At 44.4% G+C, this 23,631-nt stretch overlaps 1 protein-coding gene across 3 annotated transcripts in view; it reads left to right on the top strand.

Annotated features, from left to right (window-relative positions):
- The first annotated feature begins 1,948 nt into the window (after positions 1-1,948).
- Positions 1,949-23,631, top strand: part of IMPA2 (inositol monophosphatase 2) — a 42,982-nt gene continuing 21,299 nt past the window's right edge. For all 3 annotated transcript variants that reach the window (XM_011381298.2, XM_023523978.1, XM_011381299.2), the window contains exons 1-2: positions 1,949-2,255; positions 18,497-18,630. In XM_011381298.2, coding sequence (XP_011379600.1) covers positions 2,160-2,255; positions 18,497-18,630 — 230 coding nt within the window. In that variant the 5' untranslated portion in view covers positions 1,949-2,159. The remainder of the gene's footprint in view (positions 2,256-18,496; positions 18,631-23,631) is intronic.

The following is a 23,631-nucleotide window of genomic DNA, read 5'->3' on the forward strand; positions in this document are numbered from 1 at the left end:
GAGAATCATCATTAAAGCTTGAGAAACTTGGATGATTTATTAGAAAAAGCTGCATTCAATAATTAACATATTTATTAAGTACTTAGTATATGCCAAGCCATATACTGATCACTGGAGGCTATACCGGTGAGCAAATTTTTAGTAATATTAATAAACACACAAGTGCCAAGCACATATATATTAACCCATATAACACAGCCTGCCTTTTTTTTTTTTTTACAGTTGAAACTGAAGCAAAGAGGTTATTTGTAACTTGCTCAAACCCACACAGCGAGGAAGAACTGAAGCCAGTATTTTAACTTAGGAAAATCTGGTTGGGTCCAAACTTCATACTAGTAAAAACCACATGATTCTGACAAGATATTTGGAAGTTAGGCAATGAAGTTATAAAGTCTTTCTCTCTGTTTAGATAGGCTGAGATCTATAAGAGTTTAAAGATATAACTGAACTCCCAGATGGGTCCTGATAGGAAGTAGGTGGGGAAGGGTGTTCAGAAAGCAAGCCAAGAAGAGGCCAAAGAGAAATTTTATTCCTTCTTAATTTTGCTAGGCAATCTCTAATGAAAAACTGTCACGAAAATCAATCAATGACTGAATGCATTTAATTTTAAAATGTAGCATTCAGAGCAGTCTTAAGTATTTTTAGAAGTCCAGTTCCCTATCTTGAAAATCATGAAAAATATGAAGAAAAATGATGGAGCAGAGCATGCCCTTAGCTGCTGGTAGTAGGAGCAAGGGCAATTCTAGGTCTAGTTTTCTAAGCTGTAGTATGAGGAAACTGGGCAAGGTTAGGGTAGAGACTAAAGCCCTAGCCAGCTCTGGCTTCCTAATTTCTCCTTGTTCTTTGTAATTTTTATGTCTCTTATACCATAGAGTTACACCTAGAGTTTCTCTACAATGAGTGTTGCGAAACTTTATTCAAAATAAAGTGCTCACAGAAAAAAACTAAAAACTTTTAATCCCATCATTAGGTTAGTTGTATAAAAAATGTCCCATCAAGGTTCTTGTACAAACTCCCATTGTTTTCCCAGGCTCTGAGAGGTGGCGCTCCAGAATAATTTTATATGGGTCAGCATCTTTTATAAAAGGGTAGTACGCACAGCAGCTTATGAAATTAACTCCTGGAAGCCACAGAGTCTCTCTCTTGGGAAAAGCCTTGTATTTATTTATGTTTAGGTGGTTATGTTCAGCGGCGTTAAAGGATCCAAGGTCGAAAAGGTCATTTCTCACTCCAGAGTGGGGCTAGTCCCACAGTTCAGGCTACACCTCGAAGTTCTGAGTTCAGACAGTATACAATCCAGTGCTTGGTTTTTATCTGGGGTGAAAGTTTCTTGTTTGCATCCAAACATTAGGGAACACAGCTTTGTGCTCTCTACTGCCAGACGAGCGCCCGCTGCCGACTGAGCACGCTGAGAATGACACTGGGTATCCAGTGGCCTTCCGCTGAGAGCGACCTGTTGGACTTGAAGAAAATTCCTTTAGGACCTGGCCGCTCCTCGGGCCACGTGTGTGCGCGGGCCACCAGACCCCGCGAAAGGGCCGTTGGCTCCCCCAGCTGGAGCTGACCCGCAGGCGCCCACAGCACATCGGTGCTACGCCGGAGTCATGGCTTCCGCTGTGCACTCCCATCCGGGCGGCAGTCTAACTCCGGACCCGATTCCCGCCAAGAAAGAGGAGTTTTGCCCCAGCCCACCGTCCCCAGCACCCTCCCACCTCTCGCCACGCCTGCCAGCAGCTGTGTTCTGCAGGCTAGACAGAGCGCGGGGCGTGGCTCAGGGCGGGGCTGCGGGGGTGGGACTCGGCCGAGCGCGCGACAGGGGCGGTGCTTAACGGGGAGGGCGGGGCCGGGAGGAGTGGAAAGCCGGACTGCGGCGAGGAGGGGCGGGGCTTGGGTGGGGCGTAAAGCGGCATCCGCGCCGGGCAGGGCGGGGCTCGGAGGGAGGGGCGGGGCTCGGGGCGGGGCTCCGGCCGCTCCGCGCGGCCTCCCGGGCTGCGGCCGGCTCCTTGCCCTTCCCGCGAACACAGCTGTAGGGCAGGAGGAGGCCGAGTCGCAAGTGGCGGGAGTAAGAGGAGGGAGTGCGGAGCCTGATTTTGGGGTCGTGGGGACTGGTGGAAGACCGGCGTGGAGGGCTGGAGGCGGCAGGGCCCGGCGAGGCCGCGATGAAGCCAAGCCGCGAGGACCAGGCGGCGCCCGCTGGGGGCCCCTGGGAGGAGTGCTTCGAAGCGGCGGTGCAGCTGGCCTTGAGGGCAGGACAGGTGAGCGCCACGGCAGGGTCTCGATGAGCGCAGCCCTGCCGGGCTGGGCGGGCACTCTGCCCGCCTCACACCTACTCGGACTTAGGAGAATCCGAGAAGTCGGACCACAGGGGCTCCTCTGGGGCTTGGGGAAACCGGTCCCAGGACTGCGTGCGGCCGCGGGGTTGGCAGACCGGGGCCGGGTCTGGGTTCAGGGTCCTCGAGTACGGAGCCGGACTGGCGCGACCCAGCCGCGTGTGGTGGGCGTCTGGTGACGGCGGACTGAGGCTTGATGCTGTGAAAGAAGTCTTTGTGTTCGTTTCCTGCACAGACCTTCCCTTTACCTGCTTCACCCCAGGAGCCGGGGAGGTGAACTCTTTCTTCCGTGGCGGTGGTAACCACCCATTAAGCATGTCTCCTTTTGCAGTTGAACGGCTGTAGGTGACTTGACCTTTGCGTAGGAAAGAGCAAGTTAGAATATATTGACTATGCAGATCAGTCCAGGACTTTAAAATTTTGTCCTAAGCATGAATGCCACAGCTGTTTGTTTTTTAAAGACCTTTGAATTGATCCACTGGCCAGGACATGAGAGTGATTTGCCCCCAGGTTTAAACCCCAGCTGCTTGGAGACCTGGCAGGTTTGCTGTTTGTCTTTGCTCAAGCATCCCGAATGCAAACTTACTCTGACCCACAGCCTCAATCAAAGTGGTTCCACTCAGTGATTGGAGGAGCTCGTTAACACTGATCGGCAGGGTGAAAATCGAGCAGCAGAGCTTAAAACCTGTACTCGAATTTGAAAATGCAACTCTTCTCTCTTCTCATTTTTCATTTTTGTGTGTTTTGTTCTCCACATTTTCCTCAGTACCTTCAGCAGCGCCTGACACATAGTAGGCATGCAGTCCACATTGTGGGATAAATGAGTGAGTGTTGGTTCTCCCACGACTGTCAGGGCAGAGTTAGATTGAGTGGGAAGATGGCTTACTCCTGCTTTGCTTGTAAGGTACATGATTGTGTTTTGTTGATCGGGAGGACAAAGATGGACAGGAGAAGGAGCTATGTATGAGAGGAGATTGACTTGTGCAAACAACATTTTTTTTCAGGTCTAGCAGTCTGAAAATGATTTACAAGTTTTCCTGCAGTGTTAAAATCTGGCTGCTTTCATCTAAATTTGAAGTGAGCCATCATGTGCATAGTGGGTAGTGCTTTACTTTGGTATGAGTCCTCTAATCCCCTTTAAAAGTTAATCTTCAACACCGGGTGGTCACATACAGTGTTGGAACGTCCTAAGGACCCAAGACAGCCTATAAAGAATGCATGTCTTAAAGGAATGTTGTGAAGCTTTCCTTTGGTTCCGTTTCCTTTCACTCCTGTAGGAAAAGGAGACTCCAAGTCTTATGAGCTAGTGTGCTGAAGCTCATAGCTTGCAGGATGAATGAACATTCTTCCTAGAAAGCAGATCCACTGTGGGGGAGCATTTGTTTTTCTGCCCCTCCCTCCCTCCAAGCCCCCTCACTTCACTTCCTTTCCAGAGTAACTATCACCAGAATATTTAGTAACTTTTAGGTTCTACTATAAAACTTTGTCGTTGAGGCTGTGAGAAGAAGCTAGTCAGACATTACTATGTAAATCCTGGTGAGTTGTTATGGGTTTCTGTGGTTTTTCAAATTTAGATCCTTGAAGATACAGAGAGTTTTAAAAACATTTTAACAAATACTTATATAGAGCTTGCAATATGGCAGGCCCCATTTAAGAGTCTTACGAATTTTAACTTATTTAGGAGATAAGTGTTTGGAGCTTGCCAACAACAAAAAAGCTTTTTTTTAAGAGTGGGGGAGGGGTGAAATAAAGATTCTGCCATTAAGAGTCTGGTCAGGGAGCCCAGGACTCTGGGCTCCCTCTTGGGCATTATGCTGATGATTCCTGCCTGCTGGGCAGTGAGGGGGAACATGGCCGAAATGGTCTGTGGCTAGAACAATGAGAAGCCACACAAGGTCATTGTAACGTGTGTAAAGAGGGACAAATTGTCTTAATAATGTTCTCAGTAATGGGGTGCTGATTGGAGAAAATCTGGCCTTTAGCCAGATAGTCAAGAGAGGGATGAAAAGGTAGTGGTGATCCTTTTCTGGGTCTTGCTTAGCTAAGGCAGTGGTTGGCACAGTTACCGTGGCCTTTGTGGCCCAGCATGCCCACCCCGTCACCGATACCCAGTGTTCTGCTATTTTATTGAGTTTGCTACGCTCAGCCATTCCTGAGACAGTTCTGTGTGCTGAATTCTCAAGTCTGGATTCTATTTGCTGAAAGGTAGATAGAGTAGAGAGAGGGACCTCCTAAGAGATAAACGTCACAGCCCTTGATCTTTCCTCTCTACCTTCAGCAGAGTTGGTTCTGGTCAGGGCAGCTTTAGACAGTTTGCTCAATCCTCAGAGGTCTCCACAAAAGCAAGGCCTCCCTACCCCAAAGTGCTGCCCCTGCTCGACAGATGGCCTCCCCTGCTCTCCCTTCCTTCTTTCCTCTCCACCACACATTCCTGTAGTGCCTCTTGGAGTCATCCCTCTTTATCCAGGCCCAACCACCCACACCACTGCAGGAGCCCCTCCCTGGCTTATGGGCTTTGTAGGGATGTGTGTTTGACTTCAGCCTCACCCCATCACCACCACAAATATAAATAGCTGTATTCACTGAAATGGGTGTCATTTTTTAGGTGCTGGGTAAACAAAGGTATCTTGGAAAACTATGCTTTTTAATTGTTGTGCAGGAGTAGATTCAGGTTTTGTTGGGCTTGAAGCTTAGACAAGTTAGGGGCCCTCTTTAAGAAAAAAATACAAAATTACAAATTTAAAATTAGATATAAAAATTATTTAGAATAAGAAAAATCAACAGTATAAATTTTAAGATGCTAACAATATAACAAAATACATAAAAATGCTTCTCAACCTTCTGTAATACTTTTTTCACATTTTTTGGCTTCATATTCTGCATTTTCAAAGGACAATGATTTTGTAAGATTTTCTCTGGAGAGAATAGAAAGGTAAATTTAGGCTTTGCTATAGCGTGGCTGGTTAAAATTGATTACCGATAGTTTAGAAAAATTTCTTTAAGCTTCGACCAGGTAAGGTCATATAAATTTTTAACATTGCCATCAAATTTTAGAATTCTGTCAATTTTTATGTATTAGTTGTGAGATGTGGGAGAATTTTCCATAGAAAATTTTGGCTCTGTGCGGTTGAAGCTTTGTTTCTTTCCATGATTCCTTGTGCCAGCTGCCACTGCCCACCCGTTCCTGTGGTCCTGCCATTTATATCACCATGCCAGGTCAGTTGGTGTGTGTACTGCACAGAATGGCTAACAGTATCTTACAGATGTGACTGCAAACCCCACAGATACATCCCATCTAACCCAAAGTAAATGCGTCTCCGCTCAACTTTAGCCACTTCAATGCCACCTGACATGAAATATGATGGAGGGGAGGTCATAATGTAAAGAGAGGTTATATTTACAATCAGAGGAGCTGACTTTTGCAAACTTAAAAAAAGGTGTTTATGTGTCACCATGTTAACATTTTGCTATGGTCCCTAGCAGAGCCTCACTCAAATAAAGGGCCTTGAAGACTCAGTGTCATCAGCTCCACAGTAAATTCTTCTTTGTTTACTGGTGACAGAATCTCAGGACAAAGCAGAAAAACAAAAACCCAGGACTCTACCCTCAGTACCCCAGACTTATCACCTCTCTAACTACCTTAACTACCCATGAGGGTTATGCTTCCCAAGACCTAGTCTTGAGAAATGGGGCCATTGTTTCAACATTCCCTGGGTAGAACAGACCTTTGTTCAGCCAGAGCAAACTACTCTGCATTTTCAAAGCACACACTGCATTTTCCTCCCCTCCTTGCCTGTGTGTATTGGAAACCATACTCTCCCTCCCAGGTTGGGCTCCTGTGCCCCTGCCTTCAATGACATTACCGGTTACGTTCCTCATCTGTCCTGTGCTTCTCCCCTGTGCTACCAACCACTTTGTTTGTCCCCGGTCTGGTTGGTGTGCTTTCCTCATGGTGGGCTCTGAATGTGGAGCTCTTCAGTCTACCTCTGGCTTCCCAGAGCAGAGAGTACACATTGGTGGGCTCTAACCCAGTATCACCCATTTGTCTGGTTTGCTTTGCCAACACAGTATTGTTTTTGGTTCTTTTCTTTCTTATGCAACCTGTATTTTTCTTTAAGTAAGTAAGTAAATAAATAAATAAAAGTTTTTTCATTTGCTAGTTTTCTATGTGCCTGTAGATAGTTATCTTCCAATTTCCTAACAGAATTTTTACTGATCTCAGTGTGGTCAAACTCATCAGTTTTGTTGCTGTAGAGAAGTGGTCCCCACACTTTTGCCTGTGTCAGAAGGCTCTAGAATGCTTTTCAGGGCAAGCCGAGTCCCACCCCCAGTTTCTGATTCCCTAAGTCTGAAGCGAATTAGCATTTCCACCCAATTCCCAGCTGATACTGATGCTGCTGATCTTGGGACGAGCCTTTTGTCCAACCAGATCAAACTACATTTTCAAAACACTTTGAGAATCACAGTTGTATAGGATTTTCTTATGTGAGTGTTTGACAGTTTGTTCATTGAACTCTTGAGGAAACTTTGGATAGTGGCCAGTTGAGAGTTATTATGAGTAATGTTGCTATGGACGTTCTTGCATGCGTCTTGGTTATGTATGTATATATTTCTGCTGGGGATATACTTAATAATAGAAGTGAAATTGCTGTGTCAACAGATATGAAATTCTGTCAGGTAGCTTTTTTAAGCGGATATGACAAGTTATACTCCTGTCAGAAGTAAGTGAGGGTTCCTGTTGCTCCACATCTTGGACAACACCTGGAATTGTCAGTCTTTTCCATTTTAGCCATTCTGATGGGTTTGAGTTGGTATTTTATTGTGGTTTTAATTTGCATGTTTCATATAACTAATGAACTTAAGTGTCTGTATTTATTGGCCTCCCTGATATCCTCTTTTTAAAATGGTGGTACTAAAACGCTGATTAGAAATTTATTCATTCACTCAGCAAATATTTATAGAGTAACTCTGGAAAGAACTTTAGCCTTTACTCTGAGTGTGATGTGAGGTTTTGGGCAGAGTCCCATGTGGGGCCCTGCTGGGCGATAGGGACACCACCCTGGGCAGTATGGGGCCCTACAATGCTATGGGGGACCAAAATCATATATCTGATAGGAAGCTATTAAAATAGTCCAGGTGAGGAATGAGAGTGGGTTTGACTGGGATGTAGTGAAGAAAATGGTAAAAAATGAATGTATTTCAAAAGGTGAGTTTCAAGCTTTGCTATTGGATTGAAATCAGGGTGTGAGAGAAAGAGGAACCAAGGATGCCTTCAAGGGTTCAGGCCTGAAAAACTGGTTGAATGGATTTGCTGTTTCCTGAAATGGCGAAACTAGGAGGAACAGGTTTGGAGGTGGAAATCCAGTATTGTGTTTCCAGCATGTTTAGCTTGAATTGTCAGTGGATTATTCTAAGTGGAGGTGTTGAGTTTGGATCCAGAAGTCAGAGAAGAGGTTAAGGGTGGAGGTTCCAATTTGGGAGCCATTTGCCTGAGATGATATTAAGGCCAGATCCTGAACAGAAAGAGAACAGGCTTATCCATCCATGGGCTCTGCCACAGGATGATCCCAAGTCAAGCTCTCGGTTTTTCCTCTGAGGTAATAATAATTATCATCTTTGTGTTAAAGATGAAGAAATGTCATCTTCATCTTTAACACAAAGATTCCCAAATGTCAGTATGTGGAGGTCTTGGGTTGCTCTTTCCTTCCAAAAAGACTCCTCTACCCTCCTGCCTGGGCTGAGTGAGGCCACCGCTGGAGGAAAGGAGATGGCAGGTAGTGATTTCACTATTTCTCGCCTTCAGTGCCCTGCCTCACCATGGCCCCAGGTGTCCAGTTTTCGCTTAGCTCCATGGGGTGGAGGTCAGCCTGCATTAACAATTTTAAAACTTTTGACATTTAAAACTTCAGCCAAGGCGGAGAAAACAATTTTTTCTCATGTTTCCCCATGAGAAAACAATTGGCATGTGCAGAGTAGCAGCTGCTTCTTTTTGGGTCCAAGTGTCCAGGGCCCACAACTCACTGACCCTGTGTGCAAGGCCAACCATCATTTTTCTTTTACATCATTGTAAGGAAAGTGGCATGTTTCTTGTGTCCATTTTGTTAAAAGCTGTTCGAGAAAAATAAGGAGTGTATTTTTCAGGGGCGTTTGCACCCATATTCCTTCCATCAGCCCATCCCTTGGTGCAGGAGTGAGTCAGCAAAATTCCACCTTCATCTCACTAAAGGTATTGAAGGAAAGGCTGGTGTCACCCCTACGTGGAAGTGAATTGTCCTCTGTGGATATTTACAGAGATCTTTACTGGCTAGTTCAAATGAAACACTCAGTAGTGGACAGTTCTGTCTTTGGGGCTGGGAGGGCCGGGAGGATGCTAAACTCTGACCACTTAGCCAGAAAATAGAAACTTGGGTTTCAGGCCCCATTCACCCCCAGCCCTAGGCGTCTGGGGCTGGGTAGGAGAACTCAGGCCCAAGGAACCTGCGGTTTGGAGAACAAAAAGAGAATTTTGAGTTCGGGCTCCTCCCTGTCCCGCAGCCTCATTGGGCCAGAACCTAAGGCTAGCCTGGCTCACATCTTTTCTCCCATGGGAGATGAGGGAAGAATTCATCTGAGGGACGGTGTCATGTCTGTGTAGCTAATCCAATCTCAGTGTCCTGTGTCCATTGTCCCAGCTCCCAACCCCAGGGGCCAGGGCAGTGCCTTAGCCACCTGGGCGGGTATATTTAGCACTGAGCAGGCATTGCAGGGTGTCCCCCATGGGCTTCCCTAGGACAGAAGCCTAAGTCTGCTCAGCTGTGCTGAGGGTGATCCCAGGTCCTGGGAGCTGCGGACAGCTTCCTGGAAAAATATGCCTGAATTGTTTCTTTATAAAGAAAAGCAGGAGTCACCCGGAAAAGCTGGGCAATGTGCTTGGGAAGGGTAAAGAGGCAGGAAAGGAGTCAAGGCAAAGAAGATAGACATTGCAAGGGGTGAAAGTGAAGGCAGCACCCAGGAACTGCAAGAAATGAACCATGGCTGAAGACTAAGGTGGAAGAAGAGGGTCGGGCAACTGGGTGGGAGGAGTTTGGGGGTCATGGGGAGGCCTTCAGTGAAGAGCGGAGTTGCGGGTAGGTGTCATACTCAAGACTGACCGAGGTGAATCTTGATGATTAATTAACTGCATGTTGGGAGGACTTGGAAAATTGGGTGGATTTCATTGCTTTAGAGAAAACTCTGAACCAGAGAAGGATTGGAAATCATCATTCATGACCACAGCTCAGGAGAGTTGGGTCCGTTTAGTGATGGAGGATTTGGAGCATCTGCGTTGGAATTCTTTTTCCTGCACTTACAGTTGTATGACCTTGAGCAGCTTTCCTAATTTCTTTGTGCCTCCGTTTCTTCATCTTTAACACAAAGATGATAATTATTATTACCTCAGAATTATTGTGAGGATTAAATAAGTTGGTACTCATGAACTGCTTAGAATGGTGTCTGGGACAGAGTAAACCCTCAGCAAGTGTGAGGACCAACACTGTTGTGATGTGGGCCATGGCAGTGGAGCAGGTGGGGTCTCCAGTGAGCACGGCTTCTGAGGGTGGGGCCCAGCCCAAGTTCTTGGAGAAACCTCTTGTAAGGAATGGTCTGAGGGATAAGCACCAGAGGACAGTGGTCTCAGAGGCCCTGGCAGAGAGGGTTAGATGACACAGAGAATACAGTTGAGATGTGAGTGAAGAATATCCCTGAATTTGGCCGAGTGCCTGGCAGGGTTGGTTTAGAGGAGGTGCTGGGGTGCAAAGGAAGACAATGGGCTGAGGGGTGATGGGAGTTTAGAAAGTAGATATGCCAGGTTTGTGGAAATGTAACCATGAGCTGAAGAGGGAGGCAGTTACATTGTAGAGCCTTGAGACTCACTGGCATGTGAGCCAGGAGAATCTGGTGTGCTTGACCCACCTCTGTTTTAACCAACTACTCCTCCTCTTTAACAGATGTAAACTGCCGACCACTGTGCCATGCGATAGCCACATTATTATCAGGGTATCTGATTTACTTTGTAGATTTTATTGATTGTTACATGTGTTAGGGTTCTCCAGAGAAACAGAACCATTTGGAGGCCATCAGGTCCAATCCGCAGGCTGGAGACCCTGGGAGAGCCACTGTCCCAGTTTGAAAGCTGAAGGCAGTAAGATCTGAGGTTGCACTTGAAGTCCAAAGACAGTCTGCTGGAGAATTCTCTTAATCAGAGAAGAGTCTGTCTTTTTCATCTATTCAGACCTTCAACTGATTGGATGATGCCCACCCACATTATTGAGGGCGATCTGCTTTACTGCTGATAAAAAATGTTAATCTCATCCAAAAACACCCTTATAGAAACACCCAGAATAATGTTTGGTGATATATCTGGGTACCCCATGGCTTAATCTAGTTGATACATAAAATTAACCATCATATCACTCATTTGTGTTCAATAAGTCAAGAACCTGAGATGTGGCAGTATCATCAGTACCATATGTCTAGTAGTGATACCTCTGGTAGCGATGTTTTCCTGATCTGAAAAGGAAAGACATGTTCCCTATTAGAAACCCTACTTCTGGCAGAGTTCTTTTGGGCAAGGTGTTCCATGGGTTCTGGGGCACACACAAGTTGCTCTGTAGTGATGCATGACAATTATGTGGTTGACTTGGGGACAGTAACACAGAGCTAAGCTGGTGTAGAAACAAGAAAGGGACATTTGGACATGTCTGTGAATGAGACCTCTGATGCCGGAGCTGATTGTGTCCTTTTAGATATGAAATTCAGGTTTCAGTGACTGAAGGCCATATTTTGTACATTAGACATTAACAGAATGTTATTTGAAGGGAGAAACCCAGGTCAGGAGGTCTGTGAAGTGCATGCACAGTTAGTGAGTAGTTGGAAAACATCAATTAAAAAACAGCATGTATTGACTTATTACCGGCAGAAAGAGAATGTTTAAAATCTCTAAGACTGAGAAAAATAGCCATGGTAAAGGACTTTTAGCACTTAATTCACCTGGCAGTCCCACAGGCCATCCCCCTGTAGATGAGACTGTGGCTAAAGGGCAGGGCCATTTGAGTCTAATACTTGTTTATTTGAAAAATACAACCTTGTCACCACCTTTCCTCTCCATGTGGGAAAATTTAGAAATTAAACTTTTCTTAAATTAGTATTTTAGCACCCCATTTGAGATTTGTACATTACGTATATGTTAGGTTTTATTTATTTTTTATTTTTTGGTCATCAGTCATTAAATTTTGTCAGATACATGTTCTCACCAATAACTATTTGGAGGGATGAAGGTCTTTTCGCGCGTGCGCGCGCGCGTGCGTGTGTATTTAACTCTTAATAGTCCTCACCTGGACTATTTTAATAGCTTCCTATCAGACCATTTCATACAATTTCTTATTTCACTCTTACAACAACCCAATGTCTTAGATACTATGGTTATTACCAATGTGGAAACCAAGGTTCTGAGGAGTTCAGTTAATTCCCTCAAGGTCTCCCAAGTGGAGTTCGAATTCAGATCTGGCTGATGCTGCTAAACTGTAGATTTATCTTCTGTACTCCCTATTGATGTTATGAAATGGATGGAACCAAGAATTACATTCTAGATGGGAATTTTTTATATTCATTTTCTTCATGAAGAACTACAGTTTCCACGTTTTAAAATGTTTATTATTTTTGTCATTATTTTTGAACCCAGCAGTCCAGCTCTATAGCTTGAGCCACTCTGCCATTTTTTTAAAATAAATTTTTATTCAATTTATTTAAATTAAAAAAAAAAAGAAGAAAACAAGTTCACTCATTTCTCCCCCTATACCTTGCAACCACCAGTCTGTTTTCTGTATCTATAAACTTTATCCATTCACCCATTGATGGACACTTAGGTTACTTCCATATCTTGGCTATCGTAATTAATGCTTCAGTGAACATAGGGTACGTATATCTTTCTGAATTTTTGTTTACTTCAGATAAATACCCAGAAGTGGAATTGCTGGATCATCTGGTAGTTCTATTTTTAATTTTTTGAGGAACCCCCATACTGTTTTCTGTAGTGGCTATACCAATTTACATTCCCGCCAATAGTATACAGAGTTTCCTTTTCTCCACATCCTCTCAAGACTTGTTATTTCTTTTCTTTTTGATAATAGTCATTCTAACAAGTGTGAGGTGTATCTCATGTGGTTTTTATTTAGATTTCCCTATTGATTAGTGATGTCGAGCACCCTTTCATATACCTGTTGGCAATCTGTATGTCTTCTTTGGAAAAATGTCTATTCATATCTTCTGCCCATTTTTTAATTGGATCGTTTATTTCTTTGCTACTGAGTTGTGTGAGTTCTTTATATATTTTAGATATTAATCTCTTGTCAGATATATGATTTGCAATTATTTTCTCCCATTTGATAGGTTGCCTTTTCATTTTGTTGGTTTCTTTTGCTGTGCAGAAGCTTTTTAGTTTGATGTAGTCCCACTTGTTGATTTTTAGCTTTTGTTGCTTTTGCTTATGGTGTTAGATTCCAAAAAATCATTGCCCAGACCTGTGTCAAGGAGCTTAACGCGTACGTCTTCTTCTGGGAGTTTTATGGTTTCAAGTCTTATGGTCAAATCTTTCATCCATTTTGAGTTAATTTTTGTACATGATGTAAGATAGTGGTCCAGTTTAATTCTTTTGCATGTGTGGCTGTCTAGTTTTCCCAACATCATTTATTGAAGAGACTCTCCTTTCCCCATTATATATTCTTGGCTCCTTTGTGGTAAATTAATTGACCATGTATGTGTAGGTTTATTTCTGGGCTCTCTATTATGTTCCATTGATTTCTGTGTCTGTATGAAGCCCGTGCTGTACTGTTTTAATTACTATAGCTTCGTAATATAGTTTGAAATTAGGGAGTGTGATGCTTACAGTTTTGTTCTTTTCTAAGATTGCTTTGGCTATTTGGGGTCTTCAATTCGTGGTTCTATACAAATTTCAGGATTATTCTTTCTATTTCTATGAAAAACGTCATTGGAATTTTGATAGGGTTTACATTGAACCTCTATATTACTTTGGCTAGTTTTTTTTTTTTTTTAGATTGACTTACTGCCATTAACTCTTTGGTGACTGAAAGGAAGCTAATTTTTATAACTTTCTCATGTATGAAAATCTACCAGCTAAGTTTGGTGAAGTCCTGTTACAATGCATATTGCCCCAATAGGTCTTGGTCCAGGAGGGGGATAGTAGAACCTACTTAGTGTTGTAGGGAAGGGTGGTCTGGAGCTACTAAGATGAAAAACAGAGCTCCTGCCCTCAGGAAGCTTAAAGTCTAGTGGAAGTGCAAGCCCCTGGCTGTCAGTGATGAAATACTGGAGTCCGTGCAGTAACTGAGATGTGCATTCAGTGCTACGGGAACCACTAACCCAAGAGAAAGGGCTTCACCCATGATGAGTGGGTGAAAGGCTACACAGACAGCTTCCTGAGGAGATGGGCTTGAGTTGAGTCCTCAAGGACAAATGGACAAGAGGTAGCCAGGACAGCTATTGCAGGCACAAAGAACATCAAGTCCAAAGACATAAAGGTGCAGGAGGAAGAACACCCTTAAGCATGGCAAGGAGGGGACAGGGCCCAGGGTGCTGCGGGGCTGAGTGCTGCCAGGGCTGGTCATGGGGGACCTCACACCGGACATGGGCCCACCATCTCCTTGGTGAGCCCAACAAGCTATAGAGAGTGGCAGGACATAGATCCGCTTTCCGGAGAGGCCACTCTGCACAGGGTGGATGGTGTTTCAGAGGAACAAAATAAAAGGATGTTTGGAGGCTGTTTTAGCAGTGCAGGCAAGCAAAGGTAGGCAGTGTGAGAAAGGCGGTGTAGTTTGGGAAAATAATTCAGAAATGCAATCTAAATATTTGAGTATGTAACTGGATGAGAGGGGAGAGCCAAGAATGAGCTGCAGTTTCTCCTCAGATGGTGAGGCAGGGCCTGAAGGAACAGCAGCAGGTGAGAGAGGGCTGGCCGCAGCACTGCACTGCAAGTTGCTAGTGAACATGAGTACAGTGTGACCTACCCTGCTGCTTAATGACACAGGAACATTCAAGCTCGTGGCTTTTCTTATGATACATGCCACAATGAAATGATTGTAGCACAACAATAATACTAATAAAAACAGAAACGAAATACTTTAAAAAAGAGCATAATGCAGCATGCTCCTTCTGAATCCATACATCTACCCTCTTTTGTATGGTTTGTAGGTAAGGGCCTGTTTCCTCTGGAAAGTGTGCCCAGATGACATCAGACATTTCCCAAACTGCCCACACAGGCCCCTGAATGTGTATCTCCTCAGTGTAGTAGAGTTGTATATATTTTGGATCTGGAAGATCAAGTACTTAAATATCAGTGGGGCTAGATACAGCTTCACAAGAACACTTATTAAAAAGTCTTCCAGACATTAGTGACCTGTGAGGTCAGTATGCAGCAAGCAAGAAATATTCATTCATTCATTCGGCAGTTGTTCACTGAGACCCCACTGTACAGGCTGCAAAATCCGCATGTGGGAGGTGGATACAGAGACGACAGATGAGAATCCTTAATCAGGAGTGGACTGCCTTGGAATCCTTAGGAGCCAGTTGTATCGTCTGTATAAGTGCCCGAGGAGCACACTTAAAGGGTTGGATGCCCCGCTCTGCTCATAGAAGTTGAAGACTCTTCATTAGGGAGGTGACATTTGAACTGAGTCACAAAGGAAGCAACACATGGGCCAGAAGAAGGCTGGCAATTCTGTCAAAAGGAGACTTTAGGGTGAATGATGCAATTTGGCTGGAGCATAACAGTTATGGAGCAATAAGGAGCGGGAGGGGGAGATGAGAATGCAAAGGTTAGGCGAGGCCTGTACTTGTTAGGTTGATGGTTTGGCTTCCCTCACAGACACTAGTGACAGAAGCAAGGCAGATTTCTTTCTCTTTCTCATGGAAGTCTATTTAGAGGTCTGGGGGAGCAAGGATTTTGCTTAGGAAGTCAGGTTTCTTTTTAATTGTTGCTCTAAGGAGGCGGTTTTTTTCATGTGACCACAGCTGACCACGTCACACCTGATGGCAAAGGGGAAAAGAATAAGAGGAAGTGGAGTGCAAACAGTGGCCTTCTGAGGTTGTGATTCAGAAGTTACACATATCCTCTTGGGCAGAACTTGGTTACAGGCCACATCTACCTGCATGAGAGGCAGAGAGATGCAGACTGTCGAGGTGGCTGTGCACCTTGCTAAACTCGGGACTTCTGCTCCTAAAAGGAAGAAGGGAAGTCTGGCTCTTCAAAGTCAAATTTGTCTCTGCTAGAAGGCCAGCCCCCAAAAGCTGTTGCATGAAACCTTCAGGGGCTTTGACTTTAATTTATCCTTGGAGCAATAGGGAGCCATTGAGAACAAGACAGACAGACCAAGGTGGTCAGTATTCACACAAATACTAGTCGTCCAGGTAGATCAAATGGTGCAGAATCTATTCAAGCAGTCCGATGTGTATTTTATTCATGATTCGAAGAATTTTGTGTAGCTACTCTGTGTCAGGTACAATTCTAGATGCTAGGGGTGTGGCAGGGAACAAAAGAGAGCAAACTCTGTTATCTTGGAGCACATGTGCAGTGAGGAGAGACATTTCATCAACCATGAAATAAACAAGATGATTTCAGATGGCAAGAAGTTGCAGACAGAAGAACCAGGTAGTATAAAGTTGCCGGACAGAAACAAATTTGGTTAGAATGGACCAGAAAACCAAAGTGGCACAAGGGAGTGAGCGTGGGGGTGGCCTGTGGGAGGCAAGATTAGTGGGTGGTGAAGGCCTGGTCCTGTGGGATCTGGGGCTTTGTTCTAAGAATGGTGGGAAGCCATTGAATAATTCTAAGCATTAAAATGATACAAGCTGATTTCTGTTTAAAAATCATCAATCCAACTTCTGCATAGAGACTATAGGGTGGATAGTTGGAATCATGACCTTGAATTGTATGAATGCTTAGCACATGTGGGGTAAGAGCAAGTGAAAACGAAGCCCGTGTCCTCTCACCGTGGAAACTCCAGGACTCAGGTGCAGTCCTAGAATGTCCCACATCTACCTGCATGAGAGGTAGAGAGGTGCACAATAGGGTCAAGACCCTGCTCCAGCCCCTGCTACTCAGTTGTGGCCTGCAGCATCAGTGTCACCACTTGTTAGAACTTGTTAGAAATGCAAATCTTAGATACAAAACCCACACCTGCAATCTTCACTTTAACAAGACCCCAGGTGACTCATGCACATTAAAATTGGAGAAGCTCTGGTGGTATGTCTTCTGGTTAGGGTGCCCTTCTCTCTTTTAACTATATGCATACATACCCATATATACCACACAACACAACATATACACACCACACAGTCCCCATACACACACCATATAACCCCCCACACATCATATATACACTTTATATCTCCCATACACATACGCACACATAAACTACACACACACACACCTCATAATAGCCTCTTTCCACCCATACACACCATACTGAACTGCCAAGTGACCTATGGACAGGAGGTCTGGACTAGCTCAAAATTTAGGGATTCCTAGAGGGTAGAGCGGATGTTATATGAGCTTGATTTGAGGAGTTTGAAATTTATAAACAAGGAACCCATGGAGATTATTTGACGGGAGCTTGCTATGTGCAAATTGGTGTTTTAAGGAGATGAACCTGATAGTGATGAGCAGGAAGACCCCAGGTGGCAGGCAGTCCGGGGGCTGGCACAGAAATATGAATGGGACTCTCTTTAGTGATGTTATGTATAACTACTACATGCTTTGTCTTTTATATTATTTACAAAATATATTACACTCCAAACTTTCTATAATTTGTGTCTGTTATTTTTACAACAAGATGAAAAACACATGCAAAACCTGTCCAGGCTCAGTATTGTTTGGGTCAGCACTAGGATGGGGGTGGGGGGTAGCTATGAGGAACTTAAAAAGTGGGGACTGTTTGATATCTAGGAGGTTTTCCTGCTTATTCTTTAAAATTCCATGCGAGTATCTCCTCTTTGTAGGCTACCAGATATATCTCTTCCTGCCTCTTTTTCAGCTTTTTTAGTACATAGCACAGGCTGGACATGAAAAAGCTACTCAGGAAATTCTTATCTAAGGTTAGAAAATGAGTGTCATGAGGGATAAAGGATGTCAAGTCTGAGTAACTAAGCAATCGAGGTGCTTTGGGAAGAAACGCAGGATCTTAGGGTGCTATCCGATTTTGGAAGAAATGCCTGAAGATGTTTCTAGGTGTCCTAACTAGGTGTCATGATAAGGCCTGAACTGGAATAGGGGTGCTTTTTATTTCACAAAATAGAACTAACCTTCCTGAAGTGTCCCGTGACTGATTAACTACTCCACATACCTTCTTGTTTGGGTCTCCCAGGGATTAGGCCAGGCAGGAGGTGCTGGAAGTTGAGTGCCCTCCATTCCTCACCCTATATTTAGCCAGAGTGGGTTTAGATGGGATATGCTGGCAGCCTGCACATCTGCAGAACCTGCCTGTGAGCTCAGCCCTGAGGGCTCAGTGAAGCTGCTTGGCACCAAAGCCAGTTCATGTGCGTGTCATCATCCATGGATGGTCAGTGATGCCCTGACACAAAGCAGCAGGGAGAGTGCCTTCCTGTTCTTGAAGTACATTTTAGCTTTCCCAGGCTTCTCAGTCTGAACATTTGTGATCTGCATGCAAGAGCATATTCCATTTTATGTGATTCGTAAACTGAATTGGGGAAAAGAGGTTCTTAAACTGAAATCTCATAAATTCAGATTCATGGGATTTTATGAGGCAAAGGTGTTACATAGCATCTACACTGGATGAAGTTTTGTGTTCTTCAAAACCACTATGTTTTTCTTTTTCTTCAAAGAAAAATTGTTCTTTGTAGAACAAAATAACTTGAAGAAGTAAGTCTGTCATTCTCATAAAAAGGATAGTGGGTAATTAAGGCTCACTAGAAATCCGAACAGAAAATCTCGGGTTAAACATTAAGCCCCGAAGGCCTGTCAGTGATGACAGAAATAAGTTGTCCATAGGCCTATGCCCGCCGCCTCTCCCCAGCACTCGCCAATGTCACATTGGCCCCTTTGAGGAGGACAGACCCCATTTTTCTGGGGAAAGAGGATGCATGTCAGCTTAACCTACCTTCCTGGACTTTTATTTCAGATCATCAGAAAAGCCCTTTCTGAGGAAAAGCGTGTCTCAACAAAAACATCAGCTGCAGATCTTGTCACAGAAACAGATCACCTTGTGGAAGATTTAATTATCTCTGAGCTGCAGAAGAGGTTTCCTTCGCACAGGTGCGTGTATTTCTCAGGTAAAACACCCAGGAACACGTTGCCACGTTCATAAAGAAGGCCAGGGTCTAACTCGGGAGGCCGCGCCACTGGTTGTTGTGGGCAGACCACAAACAAAAAGCCTCACTGCCTGCCCCCGATATTTCGATTGCATGGTAGACAAACAGACCTCGTTTTCATTCTTTTTACTACCATCTTGACAACGCTCATGTTAATATTACCTTAAAAACTGAAAAGGCTTCACTTTCCACAACGCATGCTCCGGAGAAGAGACTGCTCCCCTCTGCTAAGCCACATAGTCTATTTCTGGAGGGATGTGGAACAGTAATGTTCCCTGGCAGCCTGTGTCTGTTTGGTGGCGCCATTCAGATTTTCCAGAAAGGATTTGACCCCAAATGGCGCCGTCAGCTGTGTGGGTCCAGGTGCACTGCCTGATGGTGTGCCAATGCTGGTATTCAGGGATGCACTCTCCCCTTGCCAGGCCAAAGCATGGGACAGGGAAGGCTGCCGTCCTCCCCTAGGTCTTTATGAGGACCCCTGCTCTCTTCTCTGGAGCAGCAGTTCTTAATTTTTTTTTGGGGGGGGGGGTCATTATGTGGAGAATCCAATGCAAGTTATAAATATTTTCTTCAGAAAAATTCAAATATTCACACAGTATTTTGGATCTAGTTCCATGGGAGCCACAGATCCCAGAGCATGACCGTCTTTGAGGTCTTCAGGCCCCTTTCTCACCCCCAGAGTTCTGTATAACAGACTTTGAAAACCACTGTTTTGGGTGTGAGGGGTCTCTTTCCTTTTTTGTGGAGAATTGCTAAAACTGGAATACCAGGTATTGGATTTCTGGCTATTGATCACTGTAACAGTCAGATTCTGTGTACTTATGCAGCAGAAATATCTAAGGCTGTTTTCTTCAGCATCCTTCTATCACAGGGTAGGCATAGTAGACTTTTTTCCCTGTCCATAATTAATTGAAAGAAAGGGCAAGCCCGTGTTCAAACTTACCTCCTTTTTCTCTGTTATTTCCTGGTTAGGTTATCTCGGGGTCTCAAACTTCCTTCAAAATTCTGTCAGTGGATCAAATTTGTTTTGTTTTGTTGACAACCTTTGTGTTTGAGTATTTGTTATTTCATATTTCCTTCTTCTGTATGAAGTCACATGTTATACTTTTTATAAGCTCTAAAGTGTTTATAATTTTTTAACTTTTAAAAATCTAAATTAGAAGGCAATGTCAAAAGAGTTATGTAGTTTGCTTTTACTCTTTGAGAGGAGAAAAGCTGTAGCCAGCTGTTGCTGGTTGAGGAACTATTTCGGTTCTCAAGGTTTTGGTGGGATTGGTCTAGGTGCCTACTACAGAAATGAGAGTGGGGTTGGCTGTATGGAGTCCGGTAAAGAACCTTGAGGTCACTGCAGACTAGACATAAAGGCGTTATCAGGGCTCTGGAGTTTTTCCATCAGATTACATAGTACTCTTGACAAACTGAACTCTGAAATTATATGCCCTATTGTATGTGTTGGCGGCAGTTGCTAATGGTTTGGATCTACTATTGTGTCAGTATGGGGTGTGGGTTCCATTTTTACAAGGTAAATTTATTCATTGCTGCATATCACAGGATAAAAGTCAGTGTGAAAAAAAAAAGTCACAGAAAAATATTATATGAGTAAATGCGGCTTTACCCACCTCCACCTGGCAGTCTCAGAGTCATCAGGGGACAATCAGGCTCCAAAGCCCCTTTGGAAAGCTATGCAGAGCAGTGGACCTGACCTAGGGTGTGTGTCAGGCTTATCTGGGAGCATTTCCAACTTGCTGATGTCAGGCCTCCATTTCTGAAAAGCCCTGGAAGATGAAGATGCACACACCTGACCAAGAATCAGTGATTTAGAGTAGCGGTCCCCAAACTGTACTCTGAAAGCTCATGCCAGCCAGGTGTGAGGGCAGAGATGCCCCCACCCTTTACCACCACTTCCTTCTTGGCCCTGAGAGCAATGCTGGGGCAGAGCTCAAGGCTAGATGTCACTGCTCCTGTTCTCTGCTCAGTGTGCTTGGAAAATTCAAATTAGATGAAATCATTTTTAAACATAACTATAATAAAGTTCGTTCTTTTGCCAGTGACTAAGATTTAAAAGAAAGTACCAGAATTTGGGGCATTAAATTGTTTTAGATATAAAAAAATAGATAAATTTATGATGAGAAAAAAAATTGCATTCATATTGTAAAATAAAATAGTATAATTTTTCTGCATTCAGAGCATTTCCATATATCCCTTAAACATTGTTAGGAGAAAGTTGCCTCTCACCCTTTCTTAGGAAGGGCTTTCATTCTCAGCTTATGTCTTTCCTCATTTTTAGTCTTTCATGAAAGAATTTTAAATATAGATTGCAACTGTTTTGTTTTTAACAAAATAAGAAACAACCTGATATAGGCTCCCTGGTTTATTATTTCATTTTATTCATTCATGAAATCCAAAGTCTGGGTCCCTGATCTGAAAGACAGGTATAGACCAAATCAAAGAATAGTAAGGTTTAAACTTGCTTCTGCCCCCAGCTTTGGCAGTTACTCCACTTCTCAGGGTCTCAAACTCCTCACCTAGAAGTGAGGGACCCAACTAATGTCAGCTCTCTGGTTTCTGCACCAATGTTGTTGTACGGTGGTGCCGACAGAAAGCAAACTAGCATGTCAAGGTTGAGAGTTTAACAGTCTCCATCCGACTTTGCCTTTGTTGGATGCTTAAACCTGTTATCAGTTGATTTTGAATTAGATCCAAGTTTTGCACCTTTGAAAATATTCAGTAGCATCACCGAATCGTGTACATATAATATACCTGTCCTTGTCCCTTTAGTCTCGGTTGACACAGGCAAAGGGAGGAGGACAGCAACTTGAACTGCTTGGTATCCACAGCCGCCTGCCCTGCCTCAGTCTGGGCCCTCCGTGGTGAGACGAGGCCTGTCCATTGTGGTCCCTGCAGTATATCTAGCACAGTCCTAGACTTGGAAAAAATACGTTCTTGGCCACTGCCAGCTAGACACTCGCTTCCCTTCACATTTCCACCGTGCTCTACGCTGGGCATGCATGTCCAGGGCAGCAGAGCCCCTGGGGCAGGGGCGGGGGCGGGCTGCAGCCTGAGAGAAGAGGCTAAAGAACTGAATTGGCTCCCTAGTGGCCTGAAAAGTGACCCTGACCTTGTCACAGAGTAAATAAACTGGCCAGGAAAGAAAGTCCCAGATACATTTGGCCGTCAAAATTATGTTACAACTATTAGAAAAAAGGCAAGTAAATTAAATCAAATTAGAATGTATCATTCTAATCTGTCACCAAACTTTGAACCTTGCCCGGGTTGCTATTTCCTCTTGCACATTAGATAGGGTGATGAAATGGCCCTTGAGCTCCCCATATTTAGTCACATGCGTTGTTTCTATTTGTATTAGAGTTTATGTAGATGTTCCAGTGCTCTTATTAAGGTCTCGCTTTTTCATTTCTCACTTCCCTGTGTTCAAGTTGACATCTACACTCCCTCCATGGAGAGCCGAAGAATATTCTCTCCCATTCCATGGGTGCTAGCTTCCCACACAAGGATAATCAGGTTTAAGTGAATAAAAACTCTACACCCTCTCATACTTATCATTGAGGTATTTTTAGTGCCTCAAGAGTGGACAGAGTCCATGTCCCCATCGGCCTCTGGAAGGCCCTGCCCCAGAGTGCCGCCCACAGGCATGAAGCAGGGGGTTGATCAATGCACCTTCCATCTCCTTTCACTCAGGCAGCTGGGTCAAGAGGAGGAGAATTCTTGGGCGTGAATAACCAGTTGCTGAAAAAGTTCAGGACTCAGTACGAGTGCTTTGAGCTGCTCCCATCAGAAATGCTGGGCACAGCACAAGCTGTGTTAACAGGAGCGTTATAGGTGCTGCTGCAGATAAGTGGCCAGCGAACCCCGAGACCACATCTCACACATTTTGCTAATGAACTAACAGACCTCTTGGCCCTGCGTGTGCTGAGAACCCTGTCAGTGTGCCAAGTGGATGGGCTCGCACCACAGGTCATGCTCTCTGATATGCATGATACATGTCAGTCCTGCAAGAGGCTCTCCCTCCCACCCTCTGGGAGACCCCAGCAAGGCCCCCTCCAGTGTTGACAGGTGTCAGCTTCCCACTTGAAATCAGGTTTAATTTAAAAAGGAAAAAAATTCTACATTTCTTCTCAGTTTCCTAGGAACCGATCTTTGCATAGGAGTCATTTCCATCCCCATCTTGACCTCAGGAATGTCTTGTCACTGCTTTACTGAACTTGTGCCCCATTTAGGCTTTGGCACTTGGTTCTTATATGTGTGTGCTTTAGGGTGTGGACCCTTTTCTTTAAGAATATAATCACAAGCCATTTCAGGGGGAAATCATGTAGCTACAGAAGAAGACATTGAAAACAGATTTAAGTCCTTAAATCTTTGGCTCAGAAACCAGCAGAGTCATTGCCATGTTTAATCCTCAGCTAAGTGGAGTGATTCTTTGTGCAGCTCACCTGCATTTCTGCTGCGTTTAGGAGTTCGAGCTTCACCGCCTGGCCGTGCCCTGCCCAGCTTGGCTCCTCTCACTGCTCCGTGTCTTTCACCATGCCATTTGTTCCAACTAGACTTGCCTGCCTAGATTATGTGATCCAAAGGATCCAATGGCCCATGGAGGGAAGTGATGGTAGGGAGGCAATTCCCAGCAGGAGGAGGTGACATGGAGCAGACAAAAGCAAGGAACCAGCACTCACTCCATCTGGTCACACTCTAGATTATAAGCTTCTGGGGGCAGATGGTGCTCACAGAGCTTCCCTACATAGCTGTCGTTTTTCAGGGTGTGAATTTCTCAGGTGTCTCCCCAAACTCAGTGCTTTGCCTGTTCCTGCATGGGTTTCTCTACAGACCACAGGGTGGAGAAGGTAGAATCAGCAACCTGAAAATGATATATGTACCCTCATAATATATACTGATGCATTTCCAGATAATTTATGAGATGGAAGGGGCAAGATGA

Source organism: Pteropus vampyrus, unplaced genomic scaffold, assembly GCF_000151845.1.
Source record: "Pteropus vampyrus isolate Shadow unplaced genomic scaffold, Pvam_2.0 Scaffold434, whole genome shotgun sequence".
Lineage (NCBI taxonomy): Eukaryota > Metazoa > Chordata > Mammalia > Chiroptera > Pteropodidae > Pteropus > Pteropus vampyrus.